General features: G+C 46.7%; 1 protein-coding gene across 1 annotated transcript in view; it reads right to left on the reverse strand.

The window, feature by feature from the left end:
• dars1 (aspartyl-tRNA synthetase 1) overlaps positions 1–26306 on the reverse strand; it is a 31236-nt gene that overhangs the window by 1089 nt on the left and 3841 nt on the right. The window contains exons 2-17 of the mRNA XM_086144716.1: positions 25164–25266; positions 22796–22825; positions 22439–22496; positions 20636–20728; positions 19623–19725; positions 17251–17353; positions 14211–14291; positions 12522–12581; positions 10086–10197; positions 7340–7474; positions 5752–5899; positions 3550–3696; positions 3407–3449; positions 2464–2544; positions 2272–2383; positions 48–119 (exon numbers count right to left, since the gene is read on the reverse strand). Coding sequence (XP_086000842.1) covers positions 48–119; positions 2272–2383; positions 2464–2544; positions 3407–3449; positions 3550–3696; positions 5752–5899; positions 7340–7474; positions 10086–10197; positions 12522–12581; positions 14211–14291; positions 17251–17353; positions 19623–19725; positions 20636–20728; positions 22439–22496; positions 22796–22825; positions 25164–25266 — 1481 coding nt within the window. The remainder of the gene's footprint in view (positions 1–47; positions 120–2271; positions 2384–2463; positions 2545–3406; positions 3450–3549; positions 3697–5751; positions 5900–7339; positions 7475–10085; positions 10198–12521; positions 12582–14210; positions 14292–17250; positions 17354–19622; positions 19726–20635; positions 20729–22438; positions 22497–22795; positions 22826–25163; positions 25267–26306) is intronic.

Below are 26306 nucleotides of genomic sequence, written 5' to 3' on the forward strand. Positions count from 1 at the left end.
GTAACTTGGCGGCGGCGCAGTCGGACGCCCGGGGTTGTTTTCCTCACCGATTCCTCCGCCTCCGTGGGGGGGGGCGCCGAAGCGGAAGGACTCGATGTACGCCTTGATCTTCTCCAGATCTGTGGGGTTCGCACAAAGACACGGGGATTACGCTCTCCTCTGAAGATCGGCTTCCGGGAGCTTCCCAGGTTTCACCGACACACTCGCGTCCTCCCACCTTTGCACCCGTTCATTCTCGATTCCTTTTACATTTACGGTGATCCCTCGCTATAACGCGGTTTACTTTTCACGGTTTCGCTACGTCACGGATTTGCATGGTGCATCGTGTTCTGCGTTCTGATTGGCTAAAAAAGTCACTCCGCTTCTTCTCTACCTGTGCATCGATAACGTTGCAGTTTAATATGTACACGAACGTAAAACAGCTTGCTGAATTTACATGTGCAAATTCTCTCGCAATTTCCAGTTTCTCTAAAACCCATCATGTTGACAAAAAGCACCTGCGGCAGGAAGATGCTATCTATGGCAGATAAAGTTAAACTTCTGGACATGCTAAGGGAAGCTAAAAGCTATGCGGCTGTAGGTCGGCATTACGGAATTAATTAATCTTCCGTTGGTTCCATAAAGAAGGAAGAAAAAAACATAAGGACGACAGCGGCAAGAAGTTTTAATAAGGATGCAAAAAGGGTTGCAACTGTCCGCAGTTTTTTTCATCATCATTTTTAATTTTCTCCCGTTTAATCCAGTTACTCGGGTCGCGGTGGGCGGAGCTAATCTCCGCCATTTGAAGCCTTCTGTTCACATTGATGATTAAAATTATAATTTGACAGTACAGTACAGAAGTTATTTGTTGAAAAAAACGTTTCCAAAGAACAGTACTTTTATTTGTGAAAAAAAAATGATTGAGCCTGTAAAGTTTCTTTTCAATGTATAACAGAGTATTTAATTGTTTAATAATTGTAAAAAAAATAAAATAGAGGTTTCTACTTCACGGATTTCGCCTATCACGGGTTCTTTTTGGAACGTAACCCCGCCAAAAACAAGCGTTTACTGTAAATGCTAAATGACACCTGTGACACCTTCCCATTGCATCTTAATCTCCAGCATCTGCTAATACCAACATATAATAGATAGTCATAATACCAACAACAGATATTTACAACTTCCCGCATCATTTTTATCTGTTTTGCCAACCTTTTCTGCACCAGGGATCAGTTTCAATCATGAAAATGTTTGTGCCGACCGGCACGTGGGCTTCAAGTGATAAAAACTTTTGAGTTTTTTGTTTTCTTTCAAAGACTTGTCTTTTAGCGCAGGACGTTTCGTCTGAATGCTGCAACGTCATTAGCTCGCCATTTACATTAAATAATGCAAAGCGGGCGCGGAGCTTATTTATCACCTGTTACGATGAACCCGTAACTTAGTCGGGAATCCTGATATTTTCTTTTAAAAGCAGTTTTCTCACCGTTTGCTCGTTTCCTCCTGAAAAAAATCTCTCCGGCGACTTTTGATTGCGGCTCATTTTTTTCAAGGGTGAACTCGAGGTGGCCGATTATGAAAAGGGCGCAGTAGAGTTAAGTGCAGAAGTGGGGCGAAAGCAGAAACAGTTGTTTTTCAAAACAAGAACCAAAAGGTCGAATGGAAAAAAATAAAAAATAAAAAAAATAAAAATTGTACCAAGAATTATTTTCTTTGTGGACCAAATGATGGTTCAGGTTTGCAACATGTACTTCCTAATAGGAACACTAAAAGCTAAATCCAGGTAATATACACTGCTCCAAAAAATAAAGGGAACACTTAAAAAACACATCCTAGATCTAAATGAATGAAATATTCTTATGAAATACTTTGCTCTTTACACAGTTGAATGTGCTGACAACAAAATCACACCAAAACGATCCATGGAAATCAATTGTATCAACCCATGGAGGTCTGGATTAGGAATCACACTCCAAATTAAAGTGTAAAAACAAACTCCAGGCTGATCCAACTTTGATGTAATGTCCTTAAAACAAGTCCAAATGAATCTGTGTCGCTTCCTGAGTGGACACTATGATTTCACACAAGTGGGATTGACTTGGAGTTACATTGTGTTGTTCAAGTGTTCCCTTTATTTTTTTCAGCAGTATATTTCATTTTCAAGAAACACCGAATTTCAGGTTAATTCATCATTGACTTAAAAGTGAAGGCCGAAATCACTTTGACGACCCTGTTTTTTTTAAAAAAAAGAAGCAAACTAACAGAATAGCGACGCTCCTTCCTTCCCGTTCTTACCGATCTGGTGATGCACGGCGCGCTCCGTCAGCAGCTCGGCGTCGTGGATCCTTTGCGCTCCGGACAGGATCTCCTCCCCCCTCATGAACATGTCGTAGGAGTTGGAGTATTTCTGCACAGAAATCGCCACGGTGATTCTTCCACGTCGATCCGCCATTCACACACACACACACACACCGGCGACGGACTTACGGCATCCTTGGGGTCGGGCATGGTATAGAAGGGTCTTACAGCCAGCGGGTATTTGTCCAGGACGTAGAAGTCCGTGTCGTACTGAGGACGAGAGGGACGGTTAGGCCCGTAAAACGCGTTTTCTCCATTTAAGCAGCACGTCTGATGATGTCGTCACACTTCAACCTCGCAACGGTTAGTGAAGCTGTTAAAAAGGACGGGGAAGGATTATCATTTTTTTGGACGCCGGTGGTTCGGAGGAGGAAACAGGGACGACCGGCTGGAAAGGCGGCTGGGTTAGAAGCTGCGGAGAAGGTCTGAAGTTGCGCTATCGTGGTGCTGACGGGAAGAGAAATGGAGCAGGGAGGTTGCCGACGTCAACGGACAAGTTGTTCGCAGATGGCGGCGGACTTTGCAAGGAGGATGGAGACAAACCGCGGTGAAAACTTTCCTCCAGAAGAGACGGGAGGGTTTATGGATGCGGTAAAAGAGAACATGCCGTTAGATGGTGTGATAGAAGATGACGAGCTCCGGCGAATGCAAAGCGGCTGTCAGGTGAAACACCAGAAACACAGCTGGAAACCAGAAAGAACTGCATTCACCAGCAGGGGGTTGGTGATTTACTGCTGTGTGTGTTCTGTCTGGTGTGTGTGTGTGTGTGTGTTCTGTCTTTGGCTGGCGACGCCGTGATTTTTTAAGATAAGAACTTTATTAATCCCGAAGGAAATTGTTGTGCCAGAGTTACAGAAAATATAACAGTAATAAATAATAAAAAGAAAAAGGCAGAATTAGAAATAAAAATAAACTATAAAGTGTCTTAGTAACAAGTGAGGTAAGGAGTGCACAATAGTATGATAGAAGGAAAAATTGTCGTGTAGCTGTTATGAAATGAAATATTGCGCAGATATTTCCCTGATATTCTGTCCTCCAAGCTGACATGCAGCTCTTCTCCATCGTGACCTACCTTTTCCTTCACGAGGCGTCCCAGCAGCTTCTCACTGGGCGTGCTGCGGATCACAATGACAAAAAAAAAGAAACAAAGATGAAACCGCGAGCGACTCGGTGAGTTCAGGGACGATCGGGACGCCGGAGCTCTGGTCTCCTGACCTGAGGTCGTCCTCGTCGCCCATCTCCACGCCGGCCTCGCGCAGCATGGCCACCCCCTCAGCGTACTCCAGCCTCAGAGTGGGCTCCAGGAACTTGAAGGGCTCGCTGGGGTACTGCTTGTTCACCGTCTGGATCTCCGTTTGGAAGCTGACGACACACACACACACACACACACACACACATTGATTATCCTACACTCAGGGTCATTGGAGAGGTGCAACCTTCACCCCCTCATTCACACGAGTGGTCACTGCAGCGTCTCGAACCCGGAGGAACCCCAAGCATCTCAGTTCTACTACCTCAGTGGTGGAACAAACTTCCGGAAGCAACAAGACGAGCATCATCTCTCTCAACCTTCAAGAAACAGGTCAAAACTTTTCTCTTTCAGGACTTTTTACTGCGCTGATGCACCAGATCAGGTTAGGCACCAAGTTAGGCTGTGCAGTGTGTGCAAAAAACAAATAAGTGAGATTTTAAAATTAAACAGACCAATTGATCCACAGCAATTTATTATGGGTACGGCAGCAACAAGCGATTTAAGGAAAAACCAGGTGTTTTCGCTTAGAGTTCTTCTATTAATTGCACATAAAATGATCACTGTAAACTGGCTCCTATCTTTAACCTTAAAAAAAAAAAACAAAAAAAAAACTGCAATATTTCATTTCACTGTGCAATATTTCATTTCATAACAGCTACACTACAATTTTTCCTTCTATCATACTATTGTGCACTCCTTACCTCACTTGTTACTAAGACACTTATAGTTTTATCACTTGTTTACTAAGACACTTTATAGTTTCACTGAGACACTTTATAGTTTATTTTTATTTCTAATTCTGCCTTTTTCTTTTTATTATTTATCACTGCTATATTTTCGGTAACTCTCAACTCCCATCTTGACAAATGGGCACCCATTAAAAAATATTTGGAGAGTTGAAAATATTATCTCTATTTGACTGAGCTAGATTTTTTTTTTTTTAATTTAATTTAATTTAATTTTTTTTTAATTTTATTTTTCGCTTGCTAGTGAGGAAATAAGTAACCTATAAAGAATATTGTATAATGTGTATCTTGTTATGAGGTTTTGTAAGAATGTGTGTGACTCTGTCAAGGAACCTGTTCTAATAAATTAAAAAAAAAAAAAAAAAGAAAAGAAAAAACAGCTTACTGTTCTGTATATTTCCTGTGCATCTTATATTTGCAAGTGTTATTTGCAGTCCTTATGTCCTCTATTGTAAGTCGCTTCGGATAAAAGCGTCTGCCAAATGTAATGTAATGTAATGTAATGTAATGCAGAAACGGATTGATTCCTGTGGGAATCCAACCAGGGAGTTTCTCTCTGCAACAATTATTTTATAGATGAGGAGCATCATGCGTTCACATCTCCCTGTCTTCCGGTGGGAACGCGGGCGTCCAGTTGCCGTAATATTCACTCGCTTAAAATAACAAGATAGAAGGACTTCTGATGTAGAAACGTCAAAGTCCAAAACCCATCCAGGATCTGCTCCCAGACAGGTCGGGTTTGAAGATTCACCCAGATCCGTGGAAAAAAAAAAGAGTCGAGACGCCGAGTCCGGCCTCCGCTCGACTCCTACGCTTCTTCCCTGAATAAGCGGCGTTTTGATTTGCGGGTCCAGAAGAAGCGTCAGAGTCGGCGGCCGTTTGCTTCACAAGCCATTATTTCATCCGCCTTCCGGAAACCGCGACGGCTCCTCTTTCTCGAGTGTCATTGCGCGAATCGGCGGCGGGAGGAAATATCTGACGCAGAGAAAAAGGGGAATGTTTTATATGTGGGATTTAAGGTGCTTTAATTCTTCTCATCACAGCGTCCTGCAAACAGCCAGCAGATGCAGGTAGCGACCCAAAGTGATATTTGGATGCTTCTTCTGAGCGCCGCCGTCCCCGTTTCCGCCACTAGGAGACACCAGAGCCACGTCCAGCGTCAGCCAGAGCGGACGGGTGCGGATGCGCCAAAACTGAATCGACGCCTGCGATTTTGGACCCGCGTCCATCCCGACTCCGGTCAAACGTATTTCTTTCACGTGCAATTTGTATCCGTCTCCAGAAACACGGTGCTCCGGGGGCGTTTGTTTATTCCATGAGACGGGGAGGCGGCGGTGGTTCTTGCACGCTTCTGCACTGGACCAATCAGATGCCGGAGACTCGCGACCCCCCCCCCCCCCTTCACGAGCCAGACCTTACTTGTCTCGGAGGCCCTTGAAGATCTGCACCATGGTGTCGGTGATGGAGTCGATGACTTCGTGGTAGTGGTAGTTGAAGGCCATCTCGATATCCAGACCCACGAACTCCGTCAGGTGACGGTGGGTGTTGGAGTCCTCCGCCCTGAAGACTGCAACGGGAAACATTTCAAATCCGTGGCGGACCGCCGAAAATACTCCGATTCTTAAAAAAAAAAACGACGGGGGAAGAAGAAGAAGAAGCGTGATGATCACGTCCCCATCCAGGTCACCAAGTTCCCTGTGTGGAAAACTGACTCGTTCTTCCACGAGGAATTACTTTCATATATATACTGCTCAAAAAAATAAAGGGAACACTTGAACAACACACTGTAACTCCAAGTCAATCCCACTTGTGTGAAATCATAGTGTCCACTCAGGAAGCAACACAGATTCATTTGGACTTGTTTTAAGGACATTACATCAAAGTTGGATCAGCCTGGAGTTTGTTTTTACACTTTAATTTGGAGTGTGATTCCTCATCCAGACCTCCATGGGTTGATACAATTGATTTCCATGGATCGTTTTGGTGTGATTTTGTCGTCAGCACATTCAACTGTGTAAAGAGCAAAGTATTTCATAAGAATATTTCATTCATTTAGATCTAGGATGTGTTTTTGAAGTGTTCCCTTTATTTTTTTGAGCGGTGTATTTCTAACTTATTATCCGTCACGGTGGAACCGACCGAAACCCCGCTTCGACGAGTGCCGCGAACCGGTTAGCCTCCGAGCTCCCGGTGATTGCGGATGACGGACAGGTGCACTTCTGATAAACGACTCCGATACCAGTGCGGCGTGGCTATAATTAGCTGCCACATGTAATTAGCCGTATAATTATTCAGGCCGGCGGGTAATGGTCCTGTGCGAGGGCGGCCGCTCCGTGTTTGTCGGAGCACAATCAAGGCAGAGACACGTATTAGCATCTTGTGGATGGGAGGCTATTTAAAAAGACAGCGCCGTTGATGCGGACGTGTCTGTTTGTATGTGATTTACCAAAGTGACACCTTTTACTTCACGCAAATATCACAAGTTCCACTTCTGGTCATTATTAATTGTCATCGTCGCCCCCCCCCGCCCACTCCCACGCCCACGCCGAACCTCCAAATAGCATGACATCTGCTCCCCCGCGCCCGAAACCTGTTTACATTAGACAGTTCCGCAGTGGAAGTCTTCAGCTGGCAGCGGATAGTAGCTCCGCAGCGGTGGGAGCTGCGTTCAAACCGCCGGGAATCAGAAGAGAGCTCATTCCGAACGCTCCCGCCTGCCGAACGGTAGCGACGGTAGCTACGGCAACGAGTATATCGGTGCCTTCGGATCAGTAATGACCTTAAAGCCCTTTGATTTTTCTAGCGGAGCGGCAGAAGAGCAAAACAAAGACCCCCGGCCCCGTCGGACGCCAGGCGCCGCGCATTCGCGCAATTCGGACAAGAAGAAAGCGCGCCATTGCTGAACAGCACGCCCTCGGGACTCCCCCCGTTTTAACGTACTCGCCCTTTTAAAGCAGATTCGGTGATCTGTCCATCTACGTCCGGGCCCGTCGGGAGAAGGTCTCACCTGGGCCCACGCAGAAGACCTTGTCGAAGTCGGCGCAGATGCACATCTGCTTGTAGAGCTGGGGAGACTGGGCCAGGTAGGCGCTGGTTTTGAAGTAGGACACGGTGAAGACGTTGGCTCCGCCTTCGCTGGCGGCTGAAAGAGAACGGCGGCGCATTTCTTTTTAACACTCCGACTGGGTGCGACCCCGGCGAAATAACGAGCGACGCGACGCCGAGAGGGATTCTGCAGATAAAGTCGAATTACTCGGAGATTACCTCCTCGCTGACCGGGATGGGTTTACATGCGGCGCGCTGAACCAACAGCCTCTGAATTCAGGCGGAAGCCAATATCTCCGCTCTGGCCCGCTCGTCCTAGCGTGCATACCTTCTCCTTCCTTGACCAAATGCTTTCTTGCGAGGGACGGCGCCGGTACGGTTGGCGGGAACCCGGCGCGCCGCTTTTTCGAGACCCCTTTTCGTGGTCGTTTCGACAGTTTTCTCCAAGTTTTAGTCGCCTGCCAAGTTCATTCCTTCGTTATTTACGCTAGCATTTAGCTTTCCTTTCGTTTTCAACATTTCCACCGACGTTTTTCTCTCACAAAATTTTGACAACGGCCTGGAGCTGTAGGTGTGTGATGTAAGGCCTGCCTTACATAACCCCTCTGCGGTTGACTACTTACCACAGCTAGAAGACCGTTGGTCGGTATTCTTATGTAGTTAATAGGGTGGGGGCACAACTGTTCTGGGTGTGGGCAGGCAGGAAGATGTGGTTTTTGCAGCAACCACCCTTGTTTGGAAAAAAAACAAAACAAAACTAAAAAAAAAAAAAGCGCGGCACTTTCAAACTTAGAAGCGTCGGCTCGCGCCAACCGCCATTGGGTCTCCAAGGAAAGGGGGAAGTGGGAGTTCCACCTCTTCGGCTGAGTAAGACCGTGGGAGGATTGAAAGTGAAGATGTGTTTTGCGCAGACAGAAATACACGGTGTTGCTAATCACTTTAGCGTAAGAACGGGAGTATTTGCCAAACGGACAAATCGCAATTGTGATGTCACAATTTGCAATCGACTGCCGTAAAAAAACTGCCGACTGCAATCGAGGCCGTAGCTTAGCTCAACATTTACGTTTAAATGTAGCTTTCTGCAGACAAAGCGCACTTGGAGGGAGATCTTTCACAGCACACACACTCCATTCTCCGTGTGTGTGTGTGTGTGTGTGTGTGTGTGTGTGGACGGACGACTGGCGCTTTGAGACGTTGCTGCAGCGCTCGTTTGTTTCAGCTGAAGACTGAAAAGTTTTTTCACCGAGTACGTTTTCTACATGTAGAGCAGCGAGTCGTCTGTCAGCCCCCGATGTGCAAAAATAGATATCAGGACAAGGCAGGCGCCAGGGAGGGAGAGACGCTACCGGAATATTCAATGAGAGGGGGTTTTGTTTCAGTTTTAAGTTTTATCTTTTTTCCCCCAGACATCGCTTGGCTCGATGAGAGGAACGCGCTCCGCCGGGATAAAGAGCACAACTCCGTCAGATCACCGGTCGCGTGAAAGACGCAAAGTCGGATCAAAAACCCAGCCCGGTCACTTATTGCTTCGGCCCAAAGGTTGTAAGTCAGTATTTTAAAGTCAGGTCTCCATATTAAAAGGAACTTTGCGCTAATTCACTAATTCATTTATGATGAAGACCCCTTATCCTGCACTAAAGGTTGCGAGGAGGCAAGAGCTCCCCAGCTGTGATTGGTCGCTCAGGATCACACGGCAACATACAAAGATACAACCATTCGCTCTCATTCGTTCAACATGTAAACATACAACTATTCACCCTCTCTTTCTTTCAGATCTAGATTGACCACAAGAAATCATTCCTGACCGTTTAACTCCTCGCTTTGAGTGTCATCGTGTTCAATAATTGTCTTCTGTGCAATAAATGTTTTATTGTGCAACAACCCCAACTGATACGCAAAATTACTACATGTAATCATACTCATGTACTCGTAAATATATACGCTACATATATTTTGATATACCTTTTTTTTTTTTTTTTATTTCTCTTGATCTTTGCTGTGATTTAATTTTTATTATTCGCTATTTTATTCTTTTTTTTAATTTTTTTTTTATTTCTCTTGATCTTTGCTGTGATTTAATTTTTATTATTCGCTATTTTATTCTTTTTTTTTTTTTTTTTTTTTTACATTGAGTTCTATTTTGATTCTACCCCACTAGACTCGAGCAGGAGCTGCTTTCAACGAAAAGCAATCTCCCCTTTGGGGGGGATCGATAAAGTATTCTGAATCTGATGATGATTGATTCTGGACAACGTCGGGTCTCCAGTGGCCCTCCTGCATGTGTTTTAACCTGGAGAGTCGTGAGGAACCCCAGGAAGACATGGGGAGAACATGGAGACCCATCACGGAAACACCCCAACCAGGGAGCTTCTAGTTGTGAGGAGGAATTGCTCGACAAAAAAAAATTAGCAAATATTTGCCGGAAAAATGACGAGTCGTGAGGACCGCCTGAGAGAAACCATGTTGCCCGTGACAATAAAATACTCGTAAATGTTTTTTTTTTTTTTTTTTTTTTTGCTTTTGGTTTTGGAGAATCCAGTCATTTCTGGCGCCTGATCTGACTTTCACAGAAGAGAAGGACGAAAGAGTCGTTCAAAACTCAAAACTCACAGTTGGGACACATTGAGGTGCCTCAGAGGAGGCGACGTGGGCCGTTAATGACACACACACACACACACACACACACACACGCGTATTTGTGTCTGCACCTGATATGATCTTCGGAGTCTGGATCTCCACAAAGCCTTTTTTGGTGAGCGTGTCTCTGAAGAGTTGGCAGACGCCCGACTGCAGGCGGAAGATGGCCTGGCTGGTGGTTGTCTAAGAGAGGGGGAATAAACAAACACACACACACACACACACACACACACACACACACACACACACACACACACACACACACACAGAGTCTAGATTTATTATACAATCATAACAACAAACAGAATCCTGGCTCTAATTATCGCGTTATGTGGGGGGAATTCGTAAATTTAAGCTGTGGAGAATCAGCGGTACGAAACCGTATGGAACATCTTCTCCGTCAGTACGAGTATCACATGATCCACTTGTGAGAAAAACAAAAACGAAAGAGAGCGCACGAGGAACCGCATGAATCAGAACTTCGAAAGTGCTTCCTGTTTACGGCACTTTTTGGGGTGAGTGGTGGCGGTTAGCTGGTTAGCGCTCAGCGTGCTCGCCGTTCGGTTGTTCGGGTGGTTTTTGCACGTAAAATCATAACGGACCTGCCGCAGACAGGCCGGTTCTGGGTCTGACAGACAGGCTTACACATTTGATTTTCAGCCCTTTCTTTTTTTAGTCATGCGTTACTTGAGTTTGGAGCTCAGCGCTAAGGCGAGCAGAGCTAACCTCGGCAGATAGGAGCCCAACTATTAAGAGAAATCGAATGCTGAGGCTGTTAAACGCGCGCTTTTCTACACATTCTGCAACAGGAAGTGTTTTAAATTTCTCGATCCTTCAAGCGCTCCATCCCTGGGGGGGGGGGGGCGTTACTGTTCGGTCTTGTCCCCAAGTGTGGGAACCACTTTGCAGCTTCACCGAGCCCTGAAGTGTCCCCGGGCTTGGAGTGCCACAGGAGCAGGTGTTAGCAAACAACATTTCAGTGCGATTTCCGTGACACGTGTCTCGCCACACCGCACACTGTGATCGCACAATGTTCTGCCACGGAGCAGCTGTGGGGTTTTTCGGCGGGTGAAGATTCGACCTTCACGGTTTCATGTATGGAGAACTGGTTTTTTGGGGGTTTTTTTGTGCGCCGAGTGATCTCCTACCGAGGGTCTCCCAGCGGGACGGCGAAGGAGAATCCACAGGGTGGACCTGCTGACACATGCTCTGTCTAGCAGTTAGTTTTTGACTGAAATGTGGTTGTTGCACGCTGTGGCGCTTTTAAACTCCGGTATAAAACAGCTCCTCCAGTTACGTTGAATCCGTTCCATCGGATCGACGTATGGCGAGTGGGAACCAAAACACAGTGAGGTCATATAATAATAATAATAATAATAATAATGCATACGATTTGATTAGCGCTTTTCAAGGTACACAAAGACGCTTTACAAGTTGACAAGTTCCGTATAACGTATCAAGAAAGGCAGAACGTCATTGTCGGACAGTAAAACCTCAGCTTAGGAGTAAAATTCATTGAGACCGAGCTTGAAATATCTAATATCCCCTTTAAAATGAATTGAAACAGCATTAATCCGGTCCAGTTTTTGTATTCAAATAATAATATATCATAAATGAGAATCAAAATAAACTGGGATATTTAAGTATGTTTACCTTGAAGATGGGACAAGATGCTGGAGGAGGTGGGGTTTTTTTTGTAGTTACTGCTAACAGCTAAGACAATTTATATTTCATTATATTTCTTATTCTTCCTCCTTCCTACTATTATCTATTACTGTTATATTTTTACTTGAAACTCTGGCACAACAATTTCCTTTGGGATTAATAAAGTTGTTCTCATCTCATCTGCTGCTTTAGCCTTAACTTAACTTATTAGCAATGGGTTGCTAACTGTATCTTTGTCCCACTTTATGTCCAAATGCAATTTATGGACGGAGCGAAGCCGCTCCTCTTTCCAAAGCCGTCAATCCCCGACGTTCCTGCCACCCGCCGCGCCCGTAAATGTTTCATGGCGTCACAGACGATGATCCGACCCATCGCGACTTCACCGTCTCTTCGCGTGTTTTTCCAGGATTCTCTCCGGGCTACCTTCTGACGCCAGCGCATCCCGCTATCTTTAAAACCCTCTTCACGGACAGTGACGCCCACGTGGGTGTCAAACACTCAACCCGCTCACTCCTAACTCAGATCTTATCTTCACTCAGATCTCGGTTCAAAGCACAAAAAAAAATACCCCCCGAGCCATTGGCTGAGTTGAAACAACTAAGACGACGCACTCGGAAGTCAAGGTTCCAGGGGAGCGAAAAATGAAATATATTGAAACCGAAATACGAGAGCGGACGAAAACCAAGCGCCTTCGAGTCCAAATCATTTTTTTTTTTTTTTTTTTTGGTTATTTGCAGGACGACTCCCGCAAAGTGGAGCTGGGAGGTCAGGGGTTCCCCGTCATGGGAATCACCACATGTTGGGTTGTTTGTGCTGCGAGCTCTGGAGGGAGCTTTGCTTACCCTGAGGTCAATCACTCTGTTGTCCAGCCTGGTGTCCTGGTTGACGGTGGCTCTCCCTTCCTGAGGGGAGACACAAAATGCCATCACACCGGTGAAAGAAAGAAAGAAAGAAAGAAAAAGAAAAACGCCGCTATGAAATATTCAACATCGAATCTGTTGAAACCCTCTTCTTTCCGTGGACATCTCTGCAGCCAGCGACGTGTGAATTCATTTTCAGGAGATTTTAGAGAAACATGCCATTCAAAGCTATTCCAACAGACATACATTTACTTCTTTTCTTTTTTTTTTCTTTTTTTTTTTTTTTTTTAAATTGCCGGCGGCAAAAACACCGCACGTGTTTGTGAGGGTAATGAGGGAAAGCCCGGGTAAAAACGTAAATGTTTCATGGCGGGGAGGAACCGCGGCGCCCGGGGTCACCAATATCACGCTTCCTTCGGAAGAGCCATTTGGGGGGTTTGGGCTAATAGCCTACAGACCCACATCCTGCTCCCGGCAGCCACAAGAAGAGGGGACAAAGGGTTTGGCGAGCCGAGAGTCGCACAGCAGAGTTCCAAAACTCTCGGGACGGCGGCGTGACCGACACATCCAATCCCAGCAGAAAACACCTGGGATGCGACAGCAGCTGCGGGGTAAACTGGCCGGGTAAACAAAGGCTAGCTATCAGCTGTCTCTGAGACGCCAGGACCCTTAAAATCATCTTTCCCTGAACAAAATGGGGGTAAATAGTTCACAATGATAGATATGGGATATTAAATGTGAAGGTGTGAGGTCAAACGCAAACCGTGAGAAGCCTGCATCACACACGGCCTCTCCTGCGATTAGCGAGGACGTGAAATTAAACAACGCGGCGCCGTTAAACCCCCCACCGTGGTCGAATTAGCTATTATTCTGTGAGCGTCTGAAATTGATATATACATTTATATGATAAGAAAATATACTGCTCAAAAAAATAAAGGGAACACTTGAACAACACAATGTAACTCCAAGTCAATCCCACTTGTGTGAAATCATAGTGTCCACTCAGGAAGCGACACAGATTCATTTTGACTTGTTTTAAGGACATTACATCAAAGTTGGATCAGCCTGGAGTTTGTTTTTACACTTTAATGTTGAGTGTGATTGCTAATCCAGACCTCCATGGGTTGATACAATTGATTTCCATTGATCATTTTGGTGTGATTTTGTTGTCAGCACATTCAACTGTGTAAAGAGCAAAGTATTTCATAAGAATATTTCATTCATTTAGATCTAGGATGTGTTTTTTAAGTGTTCCCTTTATTTTTTGGAGCAGTGTATATTAGCCGGAATAGAGGGAAAGGATCTGTATTTTCATGCCGCTGCGATTTTAGAAGAATGGCAGTAACTGAGACGTTAGCGACGACGCGGACGGGAAAAATAGGGGCTTATTGAAGGCATCGCTAATCTCAGCAAATGATTACATACTTTGCTCGGAATTGGAATTCCGGGTAATAATAATAATCATCAGTCGGTCGCTTTCCATCCCGTTCTGACGTCTTGTTTTTAGCAAGTGTCTTATCTTAGCTGTCATCGCATACAACAACTCTCAGTTGGACTGTCTGTTTTTTTTTTTTTGTTTTTTTTTTTCACTTTTGACCAAAGGTTATTTTGGTACATTGCAGAAATGTTCAAAATTGAAGATTTTCCAACATTACCGAGGCGGGTCCTCACCTCCTCCCCGTCTCCCTCGGGCCTCACGGCATCTTCCAGCTGCAAGGGAAGGCGGGGCTCCGCCTGGCTGATGACAAAGATCTAGAAACACACATAAAACCAAGTGTTTCCATTTGAGTAATAGTCAGTGGGAAGTACCCAGATAACCAGAGTAGCCCGAGATGCGAAAAGACGTTATATCTGGTTGCGGACACACACACACACACACACACACCTTCTCGCCTTTCCATGCAGAGTAACGATCTCATTCAGCTGGTTTGGGGGGAGAAAAAAAACACGCGACCATATTTTCCGCGGACGTGGGAACCTGGCCTCCGGGGCTCAGAGGTGGTTTTTAAAGTCACCGATAACTTTGTGATTCTCAGAGGAGACATTTAAAATATAAAAACGGGAATATGACTTCGAGAGCCACCGCTTTGGATTGGATCGGATGTCGTTCATTCTGGATGTCTCACAGGTTCTTGCTGTGAGAAGGAAGCGCTAACCGCCGCAGTCGTGTCGCACTTATAAACCTAAAGTATTTTAAAAACATCACTTCTGCTGAAGTGAATGTGGAGGAGGCTTCCTGGAGAGCGACGCTCTTTCTGGAAAGCGTCTATTCCAGCCCAGTGATCAGAAAGGGGAAAAAGAAAAAGCCGGAATAAACTCAGCGTTGCTCAGTCGCGGGAAAGTTCCTGCAAGCGACCCTTAAAAACCGAGACTAAAATAAATAAAATCCAAGCTGAACTGTAGATAAAATAAACGGGTTTGATTTATTTACAGATCAGCTTCGCTGTGATCGGAGAACGCTGGAGCTGCGCGATTGCGCTAACGCACCGCTAAGCAGGAACATTGTATATAAGTATCCCTGATTTCTGGGTAACTGCACATCAAGTGTTTGGAGGATCGGAGCCTGGATGAAGTACGACAGATCAAATCCTCTTTTCGCCCCCTGTAAAGGAAGCTATTTGAGGTTTCAGGCCTTCCAAGATAGTTAACCGAGTCTAAAAGTTGAAACCAGACGGGCCGCGGCTGTTTTTTCTTTTCTTTTTGTTTTTCAAATTGCTGTTTTTAAAAGTAAAACACAAGGGACAGGTTAATAACAGAGAGCGCGGCGGCTAAGTGGCACCGACGGCTGGGAAAAGCTCACAAAAACATGCGAAGATCCTGAGAGATTTTCGCGGGACGGGTTGAGTTCGCTCTGAATCAGGAGATGAACCTGAGAGAACCTGCGGACTGGACACCACTTCTTCTTCTTCTTCTTCTTCTTCTTTCGGCTTTTCCCTTCAGGTGTCGCCACAGCGAGTCAACTTTCTCCATCCAACCCTATTCTCTGGATCCTCCTCTCTCACACCAACTACCTTCATATCTTCTCTCACTACGTCCATAAATCTTCTCTTTGGTCTTCCTCTAGACTTCTTGCCAGGCAGCTTCACCTTCAGCAACCTTCTACCCAGATCTTCACCATGGTTTGGACATGAACACTCCTTTGTTCATGTCCAGAACATCTCAATCATCACTTTGCTCGGTCATACATGTCCTGCACCCCTGTGACAGATTCTTCTTCTTCTTTGGGCTTTTCCCTTCAGGTGGCGCCACAGCGAGTCAACTTTCTCCACCTAACCCTATTCTCTGGATCCTCCTCTCTCACACCAACTACCTTCATATCTTCTCTCACGACGTCCATAAATCTTCTCTTTGGTCTTCCTCCAGACCTCTTGCCTGGCAGCTCCAATTCCAGCATCCGTCTACCAATATATTCTCTATCCCTCCTCTGTCCGTGACCCAATCATCTCCGTCTGGCTTCTCTGACCTTCTCTCCAAAACATCTAACATGTGCCGTTCCTCTGATAGACTCATTCCTGATCCTCTCCATCCTGGTCACTCCCAAAGAGAACCTCAACAGCTTCATCTCTGCAACCTCTAGTTCTGCCTGCTGTCTTTTGGTCATCGGAACAGTTTCTAGTCCAAACATCATCGCTGGTCTCACCACTGTCTTGTACACCTTTCCTTTTATTCTGGCCGATAGTCTTCTATCGCATAGTAACCCTGACACTTTTCTCCACCCATTCCAACCTGCTTGGACCCGTCTCTTCACCTCTTTTCCACACTCTCCTACGCTCTGGACTGTTGACCCCAAGTACCTGAAATCCTCCAGCTTCTTGATCTCCACTCCCTGTAGCCTCACCGTTCCACCCGAGTTCCTCTCATTCACACACATATATTCTGTCTTGCTGCGACTCACTTTCATTCCTCTCCTTTCCAGAGCATACCTCCACCTCTCTAGATGTTCCTCTACCTGTTGTCTGCTCTCACTGCAGATCACAATGTCATCCGCAAACATCATGGTCCATTGAGATTCCTGTCTAACCTCATCTGTCAGCCTGTCCATCACCATTGCCAACAAGAAGGGGCTCAGAGCTGATCCCTGATGGAGTCCCACCTCCACCTTGAACTTCTCTGTTACCCCTACAGCACACCGTACCAGTGTCTCACAGCTAGCATACATGTCCTGCACCAGTCTAACATACTTCTCTGCCACTCCAGACTTCCTCATACAATACCAGAGCTCCTCTCTTGTCATATGCTTTTTCTAGGTCTACAAAAAAACAATGCAGCTCCCTCTGGCCTTCTCTGTACTTCTCTATTGGCAGTCTCAACGCAAATACTGCATCTGTAGTACTCTTTCTAGGCATGAAGCCATACTGCTCTTCACAAATGCTGACTTCTGCTCTCAGTCTAGTTTCCACTACTCTTTCCATAACTTCATTGTATAGCTCATCAACTTTATCCCTCTATAATTGCCACAATTCTCCACATCCCCTTTATTCTTAAAAATAGGCGGACTGGACACCACGTTGAATTGATTATTACTGATCAAACATGAGAAGTCTGTCGTTGCTGCCTCCTTAACGTCTCCATCTATGAGAATCACAGTCTTGTGTCCACAGAATGGTCTACGTATGCTTTTTTCAGGAAGTCGGGATGTTTGCTTAGCCATCCCGACGGGTTACATTTATTTTCTTTACATTTCAAGATGTGCCAATAAAACATCCCCCACCCTCTCGATGTGAAGCTCCACTTCCTGCTGGGTGCAGCTCTCTATCTTCTGCTCCACTCTCCTCACAGAAGCCTCCACGTCCACGATGCTCTCCTTGGTGATGCTGGTGGTGACAGTCGGGAGGGGAAACAACAGATCGCGCTTAGAAAACAAACCAATCTGAGTGGGAGGCCTCGCTACGGGAACAGTGTTTCCGTTCAAGGGTGGTTTTCGGCGCGTGTTGCACCAACTGCCTGCCGTCTGTCGGTGTTTGCAAACGCTTGCCGACTTTTACAATAGATCTTGTTGGGGGTTTTGTTTCTCTCACCTCTCAATAGAAATAAATAAAGCTTCGAACAGACGGGATAAAAGCTCACCGGCCATCTAATATCTGAGAAGAGTCCAATTTTGTTGAAACAATTAGAAAACGCATGTTTTCTTGAACTGTCCCTGTGGACGATGCAGTCATGTGTGCCTCCACGTCCGCCGTCCCTCCATAGCAGAGCCGTGGAATTAAAAACCTATTCCTGCAGGTTGTTACAGTCACCGTCGGACGATTTAATAGGCAGATAGTTGTTTTTCCAACAGATGCTAACGGATCAACTTGCGGATTCAAAGCCTTTACGCTGAATGAAATCATTTCTTTTTCCTTGACAAATACAAGTTTCAGCTCTTGAACGCAATTACCCGCTGGATTGCGATTAAGTGCATCCACTCGCTTTTTCTTAATTTAGTTCCCTCGCAAGATTGGTCGTGACACATCGGCCGTTTTTCCAAGAACTCTGAAGTTCCAGTCGCGAAGCGACTTTGAAAAAAAAAAAACGGGTTATTGAATTTTGAGACCTCCATTACGCTGGGTTTTTTTTGAAGGACATCATCCTCTTACACTCTCTCAGCAGAGGCTCGGTCCGTCATCTCGGGGGGGAAACGCAGACTTTCAGCAACCCTCCCCAGCCGGGGTCAGCTCTCCTCATTAAAGAGCAATAATGAGGAACAAGGGTTGTCGTGTCTTTCAGCCTGACAACAGCTGCCGCCGCCGCCGCCGCCGCCGCCGCCACGGCACTCCCTTCCTCTCTATCAGGAGATCGGTCAGATAAATAACTGCCTGCATTAATGCAGCCGGCTGCAGCCCGGAGGCCGGCGACAGCCGCACATTTAGGACGCGCTAATTGAAACAAACTGATTTAACCCGGCGCCGCTGCCCTGCTCGGACCCGACATTAACCCGGGTTGTGGGTGATCCCGTCGCCTGCGTGGCGAAGGTACCACACCTGCACGCCACCACGGTTGCTAGAGTAGCTCTCAAATCTTCTCCGCCGGCCCAAACCTGCGCTTCTCAACGCTCACCCGTTCCTTGTCAGTGCCGAGCAAAGGTCACCCCGCTCGGATCCCCAGATTTGATTTGAGGGAATTTAGTTTTCCTGCTGTCATCGCCGTGATTATTAGGGGATTGACGTCTAATCCTGGGTGTTGTGGAGCTTGTGTGTGGTACGGGCGAACCGGCGGGGTTTGGTGGAGCCGTAAACACAGAAATAGCACTAAAAATAATACGGCGCCGGAGTTTCTCCGGCAGTCCGATGCAACACGGCGTGACATCGGGTCTGATGTAAAACCACAGCATATCGCTGTCAACAATCGTATTTGCGCGGCTGTATATGTGTTTCCCCATAACCTAACTGACCCGGCGCAGTTGCAGAAGCGGAAAGGGGAAGTAAAAGCACATGAAAGAAATCCGCAGCAAATTACAACATGTGATGGAACTTTATGTCAAAGGGACTGAACGTTTCGAGGTGGAAAAGAAAAACAGACTCGACGGCAGCGGGTGATGATCCTGCATTAACGGGCGTTTCTTCACATTTCCAGAGTGGAATCCCGAATCCCCCGTGCGGCGCGGGACGATGTGGACACCGCGGCGTCGGAGTTGCAGCGACATTTTAGCCGAGGTTACGGTCCCGTGTTTTTTTACCCTTCCTTTGTGTGTGAAGGTATTTCAATTTGCGCTCCTGTATATATCAGACACACTCGGCCTTTCCGCTTTTACCCACATCCGCTGATATCCGCGCCCATTCGTTGACGACCAGTAATGGAGCTACAATCGGTTGCAAACATGATTAACGACGCCGGGCTCTCGTGAAGTTTTTTTTTTTTTCCACCCTCTCCGATCCAAGTTGCTGTATCTGTCATCTCAACAGGAACCACTCCATTAAATATCCCGCGGTGTCCCGCCCTGCTAAAAGCCAGCTTTTGTTGCCAAGTGAAAAATGATTGACCCCCCCCCCTCCTCCTCCACCTCTCTGAATGTGTGAAAATGGATCAGAGACCGAGTCGTATCCCAGGATTTTCCCACCATTGTTTCCCGGCTCTCGGGGCAGGAAGAGAAGTCTCCGTACTCACTTTGCGGCAAACTTGACCATCTGCTTGCTGGCACGATCTCCCACTGCGACAAGTGCCTGCACGTTGAACTGCTGTTGACGCAGGACCAAGAAGCATTGCTTCCCTGAAGAATAAAGAGAGGGGGGAAAAAAAAAAAAAAAACAAGTCTGAGACAAAGCCCGCTTTAAAGTCTGAGCCTCCAGACTTTAAAGCTGTACCTGTCATTTACAGGTACAGCTTGAGAGATCTGTGAACGGAGCCTGCTCTTGGAAAGGATCGCTACCCCCGCTAAACAAACGGCGATTTGGTAAACACAATCAGACCGGGGAAGAACTGGTCGCCGTGCACTTGTGCAAAAAAGACAGGAGACCGACCAGGACTCCCGGTTCAATCTGATGTTTGGACAACTGCCCTCGCGCCGCTCAAACTGAGGCGTCGACGTTTTGTTTCGAAACGGAACAAGAGAAAGGAGAAATATCTCTTTACCGCGTTTTCCACGACGTTTCTCAGGAACGACCTGGTCCGGGTGACAAAAGGGGGGGGGGGGGGATCCGGTTCCGACATCGATACCCTCCTCCCTCCGAGGATTCGATGACTTCAGATTATTCTGCGCGGCACTCGGATAAAAAGGGCGCCGATATTTCATGAAGCCAAACAAACAGAATGGGAAAACGGGCGCGTTTCGGTTTCGATTCATTCAAATGCTCCCACTCGAAAGTTACTCGGTGTGACTGATCCCTTTCAGATGGAAGCAGCCGGAGATTTAATGTGATGTATTACGTTTTCCCGTTTACACGGGAGCACGCTGACAAATAACGGGAACAAAAGGACAACTCCGGGATACTCGAAGCTGGGACGGGTATTTCTTTTCAAATGGGGAGGGACCCTTTGTTTCGCTTTCCCACCTCCAGCACCGCTCAGACTAAAAAGGGAGTGACGTCAATCATCTGGGTGACGGAAAAACCAAAAGCAGCGCCCGTTTCCCGGATCCCCCAAAAGTCCCGGCACCGTCGGCGAGGACAAAGAGGGCTCACCTTTGGCTCTGCTGGTGTGAACCCGGGCTCGCATCCAGATCAGCTGGTCGGCCCTCTCGGGGGTGAGGTCCTGGACCAGCACCAGCGCCCTGTCTGAGTCACCACACACGGGGAAAAACAAAAATTCAATTAGTTGAAATCTGACTTATCGGGATACGTTTCCCCAAAACCGCTCCCGCCCTCCCCCGCCATGGCATCGCGGATGCCTGCGTGAGCCGGCATGTGCCGGCGCGCACACATTAAAACGCTCGAATTACAGATGCGGCGAATAAACAAGGAGGCGAGAAAAAAAAAAAAACGTCTTTATAACAAACGGACTCCGGTTTCACCCGTGTCACTCAGGGGCATGTTTTCTCCTTGTTGTTCGGCACCGAGGAGACGCAGACAGGGAGGCTGCACCTGAGCCTGGCTGAGAACACTGCAAACCCACATCAAAGCGTGCACACACACACACACACACACACACACACACACACACACACACACGGTCCCCTTGGCTGGGATTTGCATGCAGGTGAACCAGGCCCCACTTTGTTTGCTGAAAAAGAGCCGGACATACCCGCCTGCCGTCTGTTCCCGCCACTTATCAGACATCGGGACGATATTTGAGATGCAAACGCCAGAAATCTGTTGAGACCCTGTCGTCTGACCTGAAGCCGCGTTTCCGACCGGCGTTCGTCGTGTTTCTCCGAGCTGCGCGTCGATGGAAAAAACGGAGGAAGCCGCTCGAACTCCCTCTTAACTCTTGCTAACCGTGAACTGCAAAGATGGCGGTTCTTCTCCCCCGTCTGCTCGGGTCACAAGACACCGCCGATACTTCTCGTTTTTTTTGTTTTTTTTTTTCCCCGAGAAGGCCCTGGGGAGGAATCTTTTGGTCTTTTTGTCGAGCGTGCATTTCCTGTCACGGAGCTCACCCACAGGTGACCTCCAAATAGCATGTGACCATGACAGCGATACCCTTGAGCCTCACAAGATTAAAAACTATTAGTCAATCTGGAGGAGGTTTTACACCCGAGTAGGGAGGCAGCAACGCTGACTGGCGGTAACTCGGGTCGCTCATTCCTGAGCTATGACCGCCTCGTGGGGGCAACCGTCAAAATTCCAGAGGTCTCAAAAGTTGTTTTGGCGACTCGAAGATGAGGGAACGTGAAGTGGAGGGATGACAAGAGGGTGTAACTGTAATAGGGAGATTTATCTTCTTCCCAATAATTCTGTGTATGTTCTTTTCCCTCTGTTTTTTTTAATACTTGTGAAGCGTCTTTGAGTGTCATGAAAAGCGCTATAAAAATCCCATGTATTATTATTATTTATTATTATTATCTGTTGGTCCCTCAGACTGGTGGAGGGAACATTATCTAATACTATCTAGCACCTAACTTTGTTTGGAAATTTAATTTCTTCTGTTCCCTCTACAGCATTTTAAAGTCTTATTTCAGAATTATTTTCAAATGCTTTTCTGACTACAAGGTTTTCTGGATTTAAACCTCAATGAAACAACAGCCAGAAACAGATTATTGAAATGCACCCCCCCCCCCCACACAACAGTCTTGACGTAAAAAAACAAGAAAAAAAAAAAGACAATTATCAGTCATATTCAGTCAATTCCGCATTCGTTTTTCAATGACGAGTGAATCTTCGGCTAAATTGAACTATTGTGAAAACAAATTCCCTCTCACTCACACATCACATCGAGACATACAACCTCCAGTAAACCCACTTTTTTAGCACAACTCAGACAAAACCTTAGCCGAAGACGTGCGTGATTTGAGAAGCCCCGATCTGCCGGCCTTCCGACATACTGACCCAGTTTCTGCTGGGACTGCACCATCGGCGAGATGCCGTATCGGTCCTTGGCAAAGTCCTGAAATGACAGAACCCACAGAGATAGAGGACGGAAACAGGATGCAGTGTCTGAAAAACTATCTTTTCTTTAAACGCCAAAATAAATATGAATTTCAGTCCGCCGGTGCACATCTGCACCTGAGAAAACAAGCGGCGCAGACGAAGTTTATCTGAAGATTAGGAGGAGATTATCTCCGAGAAGGCTGACACTCGGAGCTACGCGCGCAAAAATTTACATAAAAACAGTTGCGGAGCTACAAAAGCGGCGGAATCGAAGCAAAAAGAGACGTGTGGAGTTACAGTGGAAAGGCTACTCACATCCTCCTCTGCGCTCTGCTGGTCAGCAACCTGCAACACAGAAAGGGTTTCCAATCCGTTACAATCAGGCAGAGAGGGGATTCAATTAAAAGCCAAAAGGACGTGCGCGAAGATTATCGCCGATGAAAACGCCTTTTCGTCCCGTTGATTCGAACGGCGTTGATAAATCGCAGCCGCGTCCCGAGGCCCCGGGATGCAAAAGTTTTCCTCCCGGCTGCCCGTGCGCATCCCGCGACAATGAGTAATGGCGGCGGGATATATTGCTTTGTAATAGAAATAGCATAGGTGGAGAGATGTTCCTTATCTCTGCTTTGACATCTAGGCAAATGGCTTAATGTGTGCGATGACATATGGTCCTGGCGGAGGCTCCGTGCATATTGATATTGGTGCGCGGCGCCGGGTGATGGGGCGAGCTGAGTTGGAACCGTCCCCGCCTCCGCGTGATAATCCACTTATATGATGGATGACACCGCGGCTTATAATCGGCCGGATATGGAACGGCGACGGCCGCCGAGGAGCGCGACCGAGCCGCGAACCGACGCCCCGAGCAATTTTAAATGACAAGTGTCAGCATAAAAAGAGCCGGGGTAAAATCCTGCGCTCGCTCAAACATTCCCCGCCACCACCACCAAGGTACCGCATTCCCTTCCACTTCCTCCGTGAAACACGCTGACTTGGTGAAACAAGGCACCTTCACCCCATAAAAGCTAATCGCACCAAAGACGTGTGTCGTCAATACTTATCGGATCAATGAACCGTCTTGGAAGAAGAATAAGGGGGGTTAATTGTATCGATAAAGCAGCTGACATGATGGTTTCGTGAACGTTTCTCCAGGCCCCTTGGAATATTACCGCTCGGGAAATGTAAATTTGGTGCATTTAACATTGAGAGAGATGTCCATTTGACGGTGTGTGTGTGTGTGTGTGTGTGGGGGGGGGGGGTTCTACCACCACCGCAGACAGATGTGACACTTAAAGCCCAACTTTACACTTTAAAACAGGCAATTTTAATGTCGAAAGACGCCGGAGGATCGTCCTCTCCTCGTAACTCAAGAGCAGAAGAAACCAACGTATCTTCAGCCGAACAGCTACGGGTGTGACTGAACGTCCGCGTGAGATGCGCGGAGGATCATTTCAGTCCTCCAACCCAGGTGTTTGGATCTGAAGGAAGCTACAGAAGCATTCTGGGGGGGTTTGTTCCCATTTAGTCGCAGGAAATAACAAGAACCAAAGGCCGCCTAAGAATAGAAATACAGCAAAACAAAAAAAAAAAACACAATCCTGTTACTCCTGAGAGACTCGGCGTAATGGTTGACCGCGTTCCTCGGGGTCCTCGGATATTTTCTGCCCGTTCTCACAATCGGCCGTCCGAGGAGGATCACACCTGGGTGTGTGTCATCATCCCACCGCTGTCTTCTGCCATCCCCTACGCTCACAGGGTTTGTCTGGAAAGTGTTACGACCGCTTGTGACCATGGGAGGTGTGCTACAATCCTCTTGAGCGCCGGTCTCACCAAAATCATCTTTTATCTTGTTGATAAATAGAAACCAAAGAATTAATTCTTTCATTAATTCATTGGTTGATTAATTAATTTGAAAAAATATACATTCACGCATCTTCCCCTCAGCACTTTCCAATACATTTCACCCACGTTCAACTAAAAATATTTAAAACCAGAGTGGTGTTGAAATGCAAAGTACAAATCAAACCATGTGCTGAGGACGTGCGACACTAAGATTCAAATGTCACACACACACACACACACACACACACACACACGCGCGCGCACATGTGTTAGTGGTTTGTTCTTGACGGACGAGTGTTGGGGAAAAAGACAAAAGGTGATGCATGGCGGGTGAAAAACTTTTTTATATGTACTTGTTGATGATAACATTTTGCTTCCTGTTTAAATGTCCTTCTCTTCTTAAAGACAAGACTTCACCATGAATCTGAACAGATTGAATATATCGAAGCGTTCACTCAGTGGTTGGTGACCCGCATGAAACCAGATTTGAATAAAAGTGCCCACTTTCCGCTTTAAATGATGCCGAATCCGAGGAGGACAGACCTTTTTGTTTTATGCTATCTGAGTAAGTTAGCGGGGATCTGACGATGTGTTTTGGAGTCCATGGAAAGGGAAATAGCACTTTGTTTGGGCAGACATAAACAAAATCAAAATGACAGGAATACTCGGACAATGGATGCTCTTGTGCCCCCCCCCCCCCCCCCCGCCCCCCGGAGGCACGCTGGACGTGCCGGACCCACAATGCCCAGCAGACGTGCACGTCACAGCGATACCAGCTGTGAGCAGGGGGGTAACGGATGGGCTTGTGGAGAAAAAAAAAAAAAAAAAAAAAAAAAAGACTGACCAGCTTGGCCTGTTTCTCAGCCTTCTTTGCAGCTTTCTCCGCTTCCTTCTGCTGTTTCTTTAGGGCTTTCTTTGACTGGGCCTGCTGTTCCTCCTCTGTCGCCCTGGGACAGGAAGAACACACAACAAAAACATTCAAGTCAGCTTCCACCTTCTATTTCTCCTGCATCCAAGAGGAAGTTGTCGATCGCCTGGGATAAGTCGCTCTGAGCTGTTATCACGACCTGCTTTTAAAGTCCGGCGACCCGCTAACCCCGCTGGTTTTCCCCGCCCTAGATCAGCTGTAGATCGGTCCAGCGAAGGGGCGGAAGTGGCAAAGGGAGAGCGGTTCATCCAGTTATGTCAACCTTTTGTTCGCTCTGAAGTAAAATGTAAAACTTCCAGTGAATTTCAAAAACAAATAGAAGAGTGTCGGCCGCTTTCTCTACAAATCACTACAAATCAACAGCTGCCCGTTTCACCCCCTGGACCAGGAGGCCGGTAAGATAAGGACGCAATAAAACCAAACGGTTGGAGACTTTATGTCGTAAATAGACTGAACATTGGTCTCTGAGAGCGGCGGGTCTTCAGGAGACAGGTGTGTGTGTGGGGGTTCGGCTGCAGGTGTTTGCATCTCAAGAAACACTAAATGCATTCTGGGAGCTCTTCCTGTTTAGTCAGAGGAAATTACCAACTATGAATAGAAATCAAGCCAAATCAACAAACTTAAATACTAACGGGTTGTTTTCGACTCCTGGAAAATTTACTCAACTCCTGACCCTAACCTCAGACCAGTTAGGCCCAGAAATATTTGGACAGTAACACAAGTTTTGTTATTTTAGTTGTTTACATAAACATATGCAGGATCCTTAATCTTAAAGTCTATATAACCTTAAAGTGCCGACTCTCAGTTGTAATTTGAAAGTATTCACATCCAAATTGGACCAAGAGTTCAGGAATTACAGCTCTTTATTGCACAGCCGACTCAATTTTAAGGGACCAAAAGTAATTGAACAATTGATTTTGCAATTGAAGGCTGCAAAAAAATAAATAACTAGGCTGCATGGGCTCTTCCCCCAGTAACCTGTCATCAGTGACGCAGTGAAAAGGTCTGAAGTTGGTTCCAGGTGTGGTGTTTGCATTTGGAAGCTGCTGCTGTGAACAC

The sequence above is a fragment of the Fistularia commersonii genome, chromosome 4 (assembly GCF_037954325.1).
Source record: "Fistularia commersonii isolate RoL2024-O1a breed Wild chromosome 4, RoL_Fcom_v1.0, whole genome shotgun sequence".
In the NCBI taxonomy this organism is placed as follows: domain Eukaryota; kingdom Metazoa; phylum Chordata; class Actinopteri; order Syngnathiformes; family Fistulariidae; genus Fistularia; species Fistularia commersonii.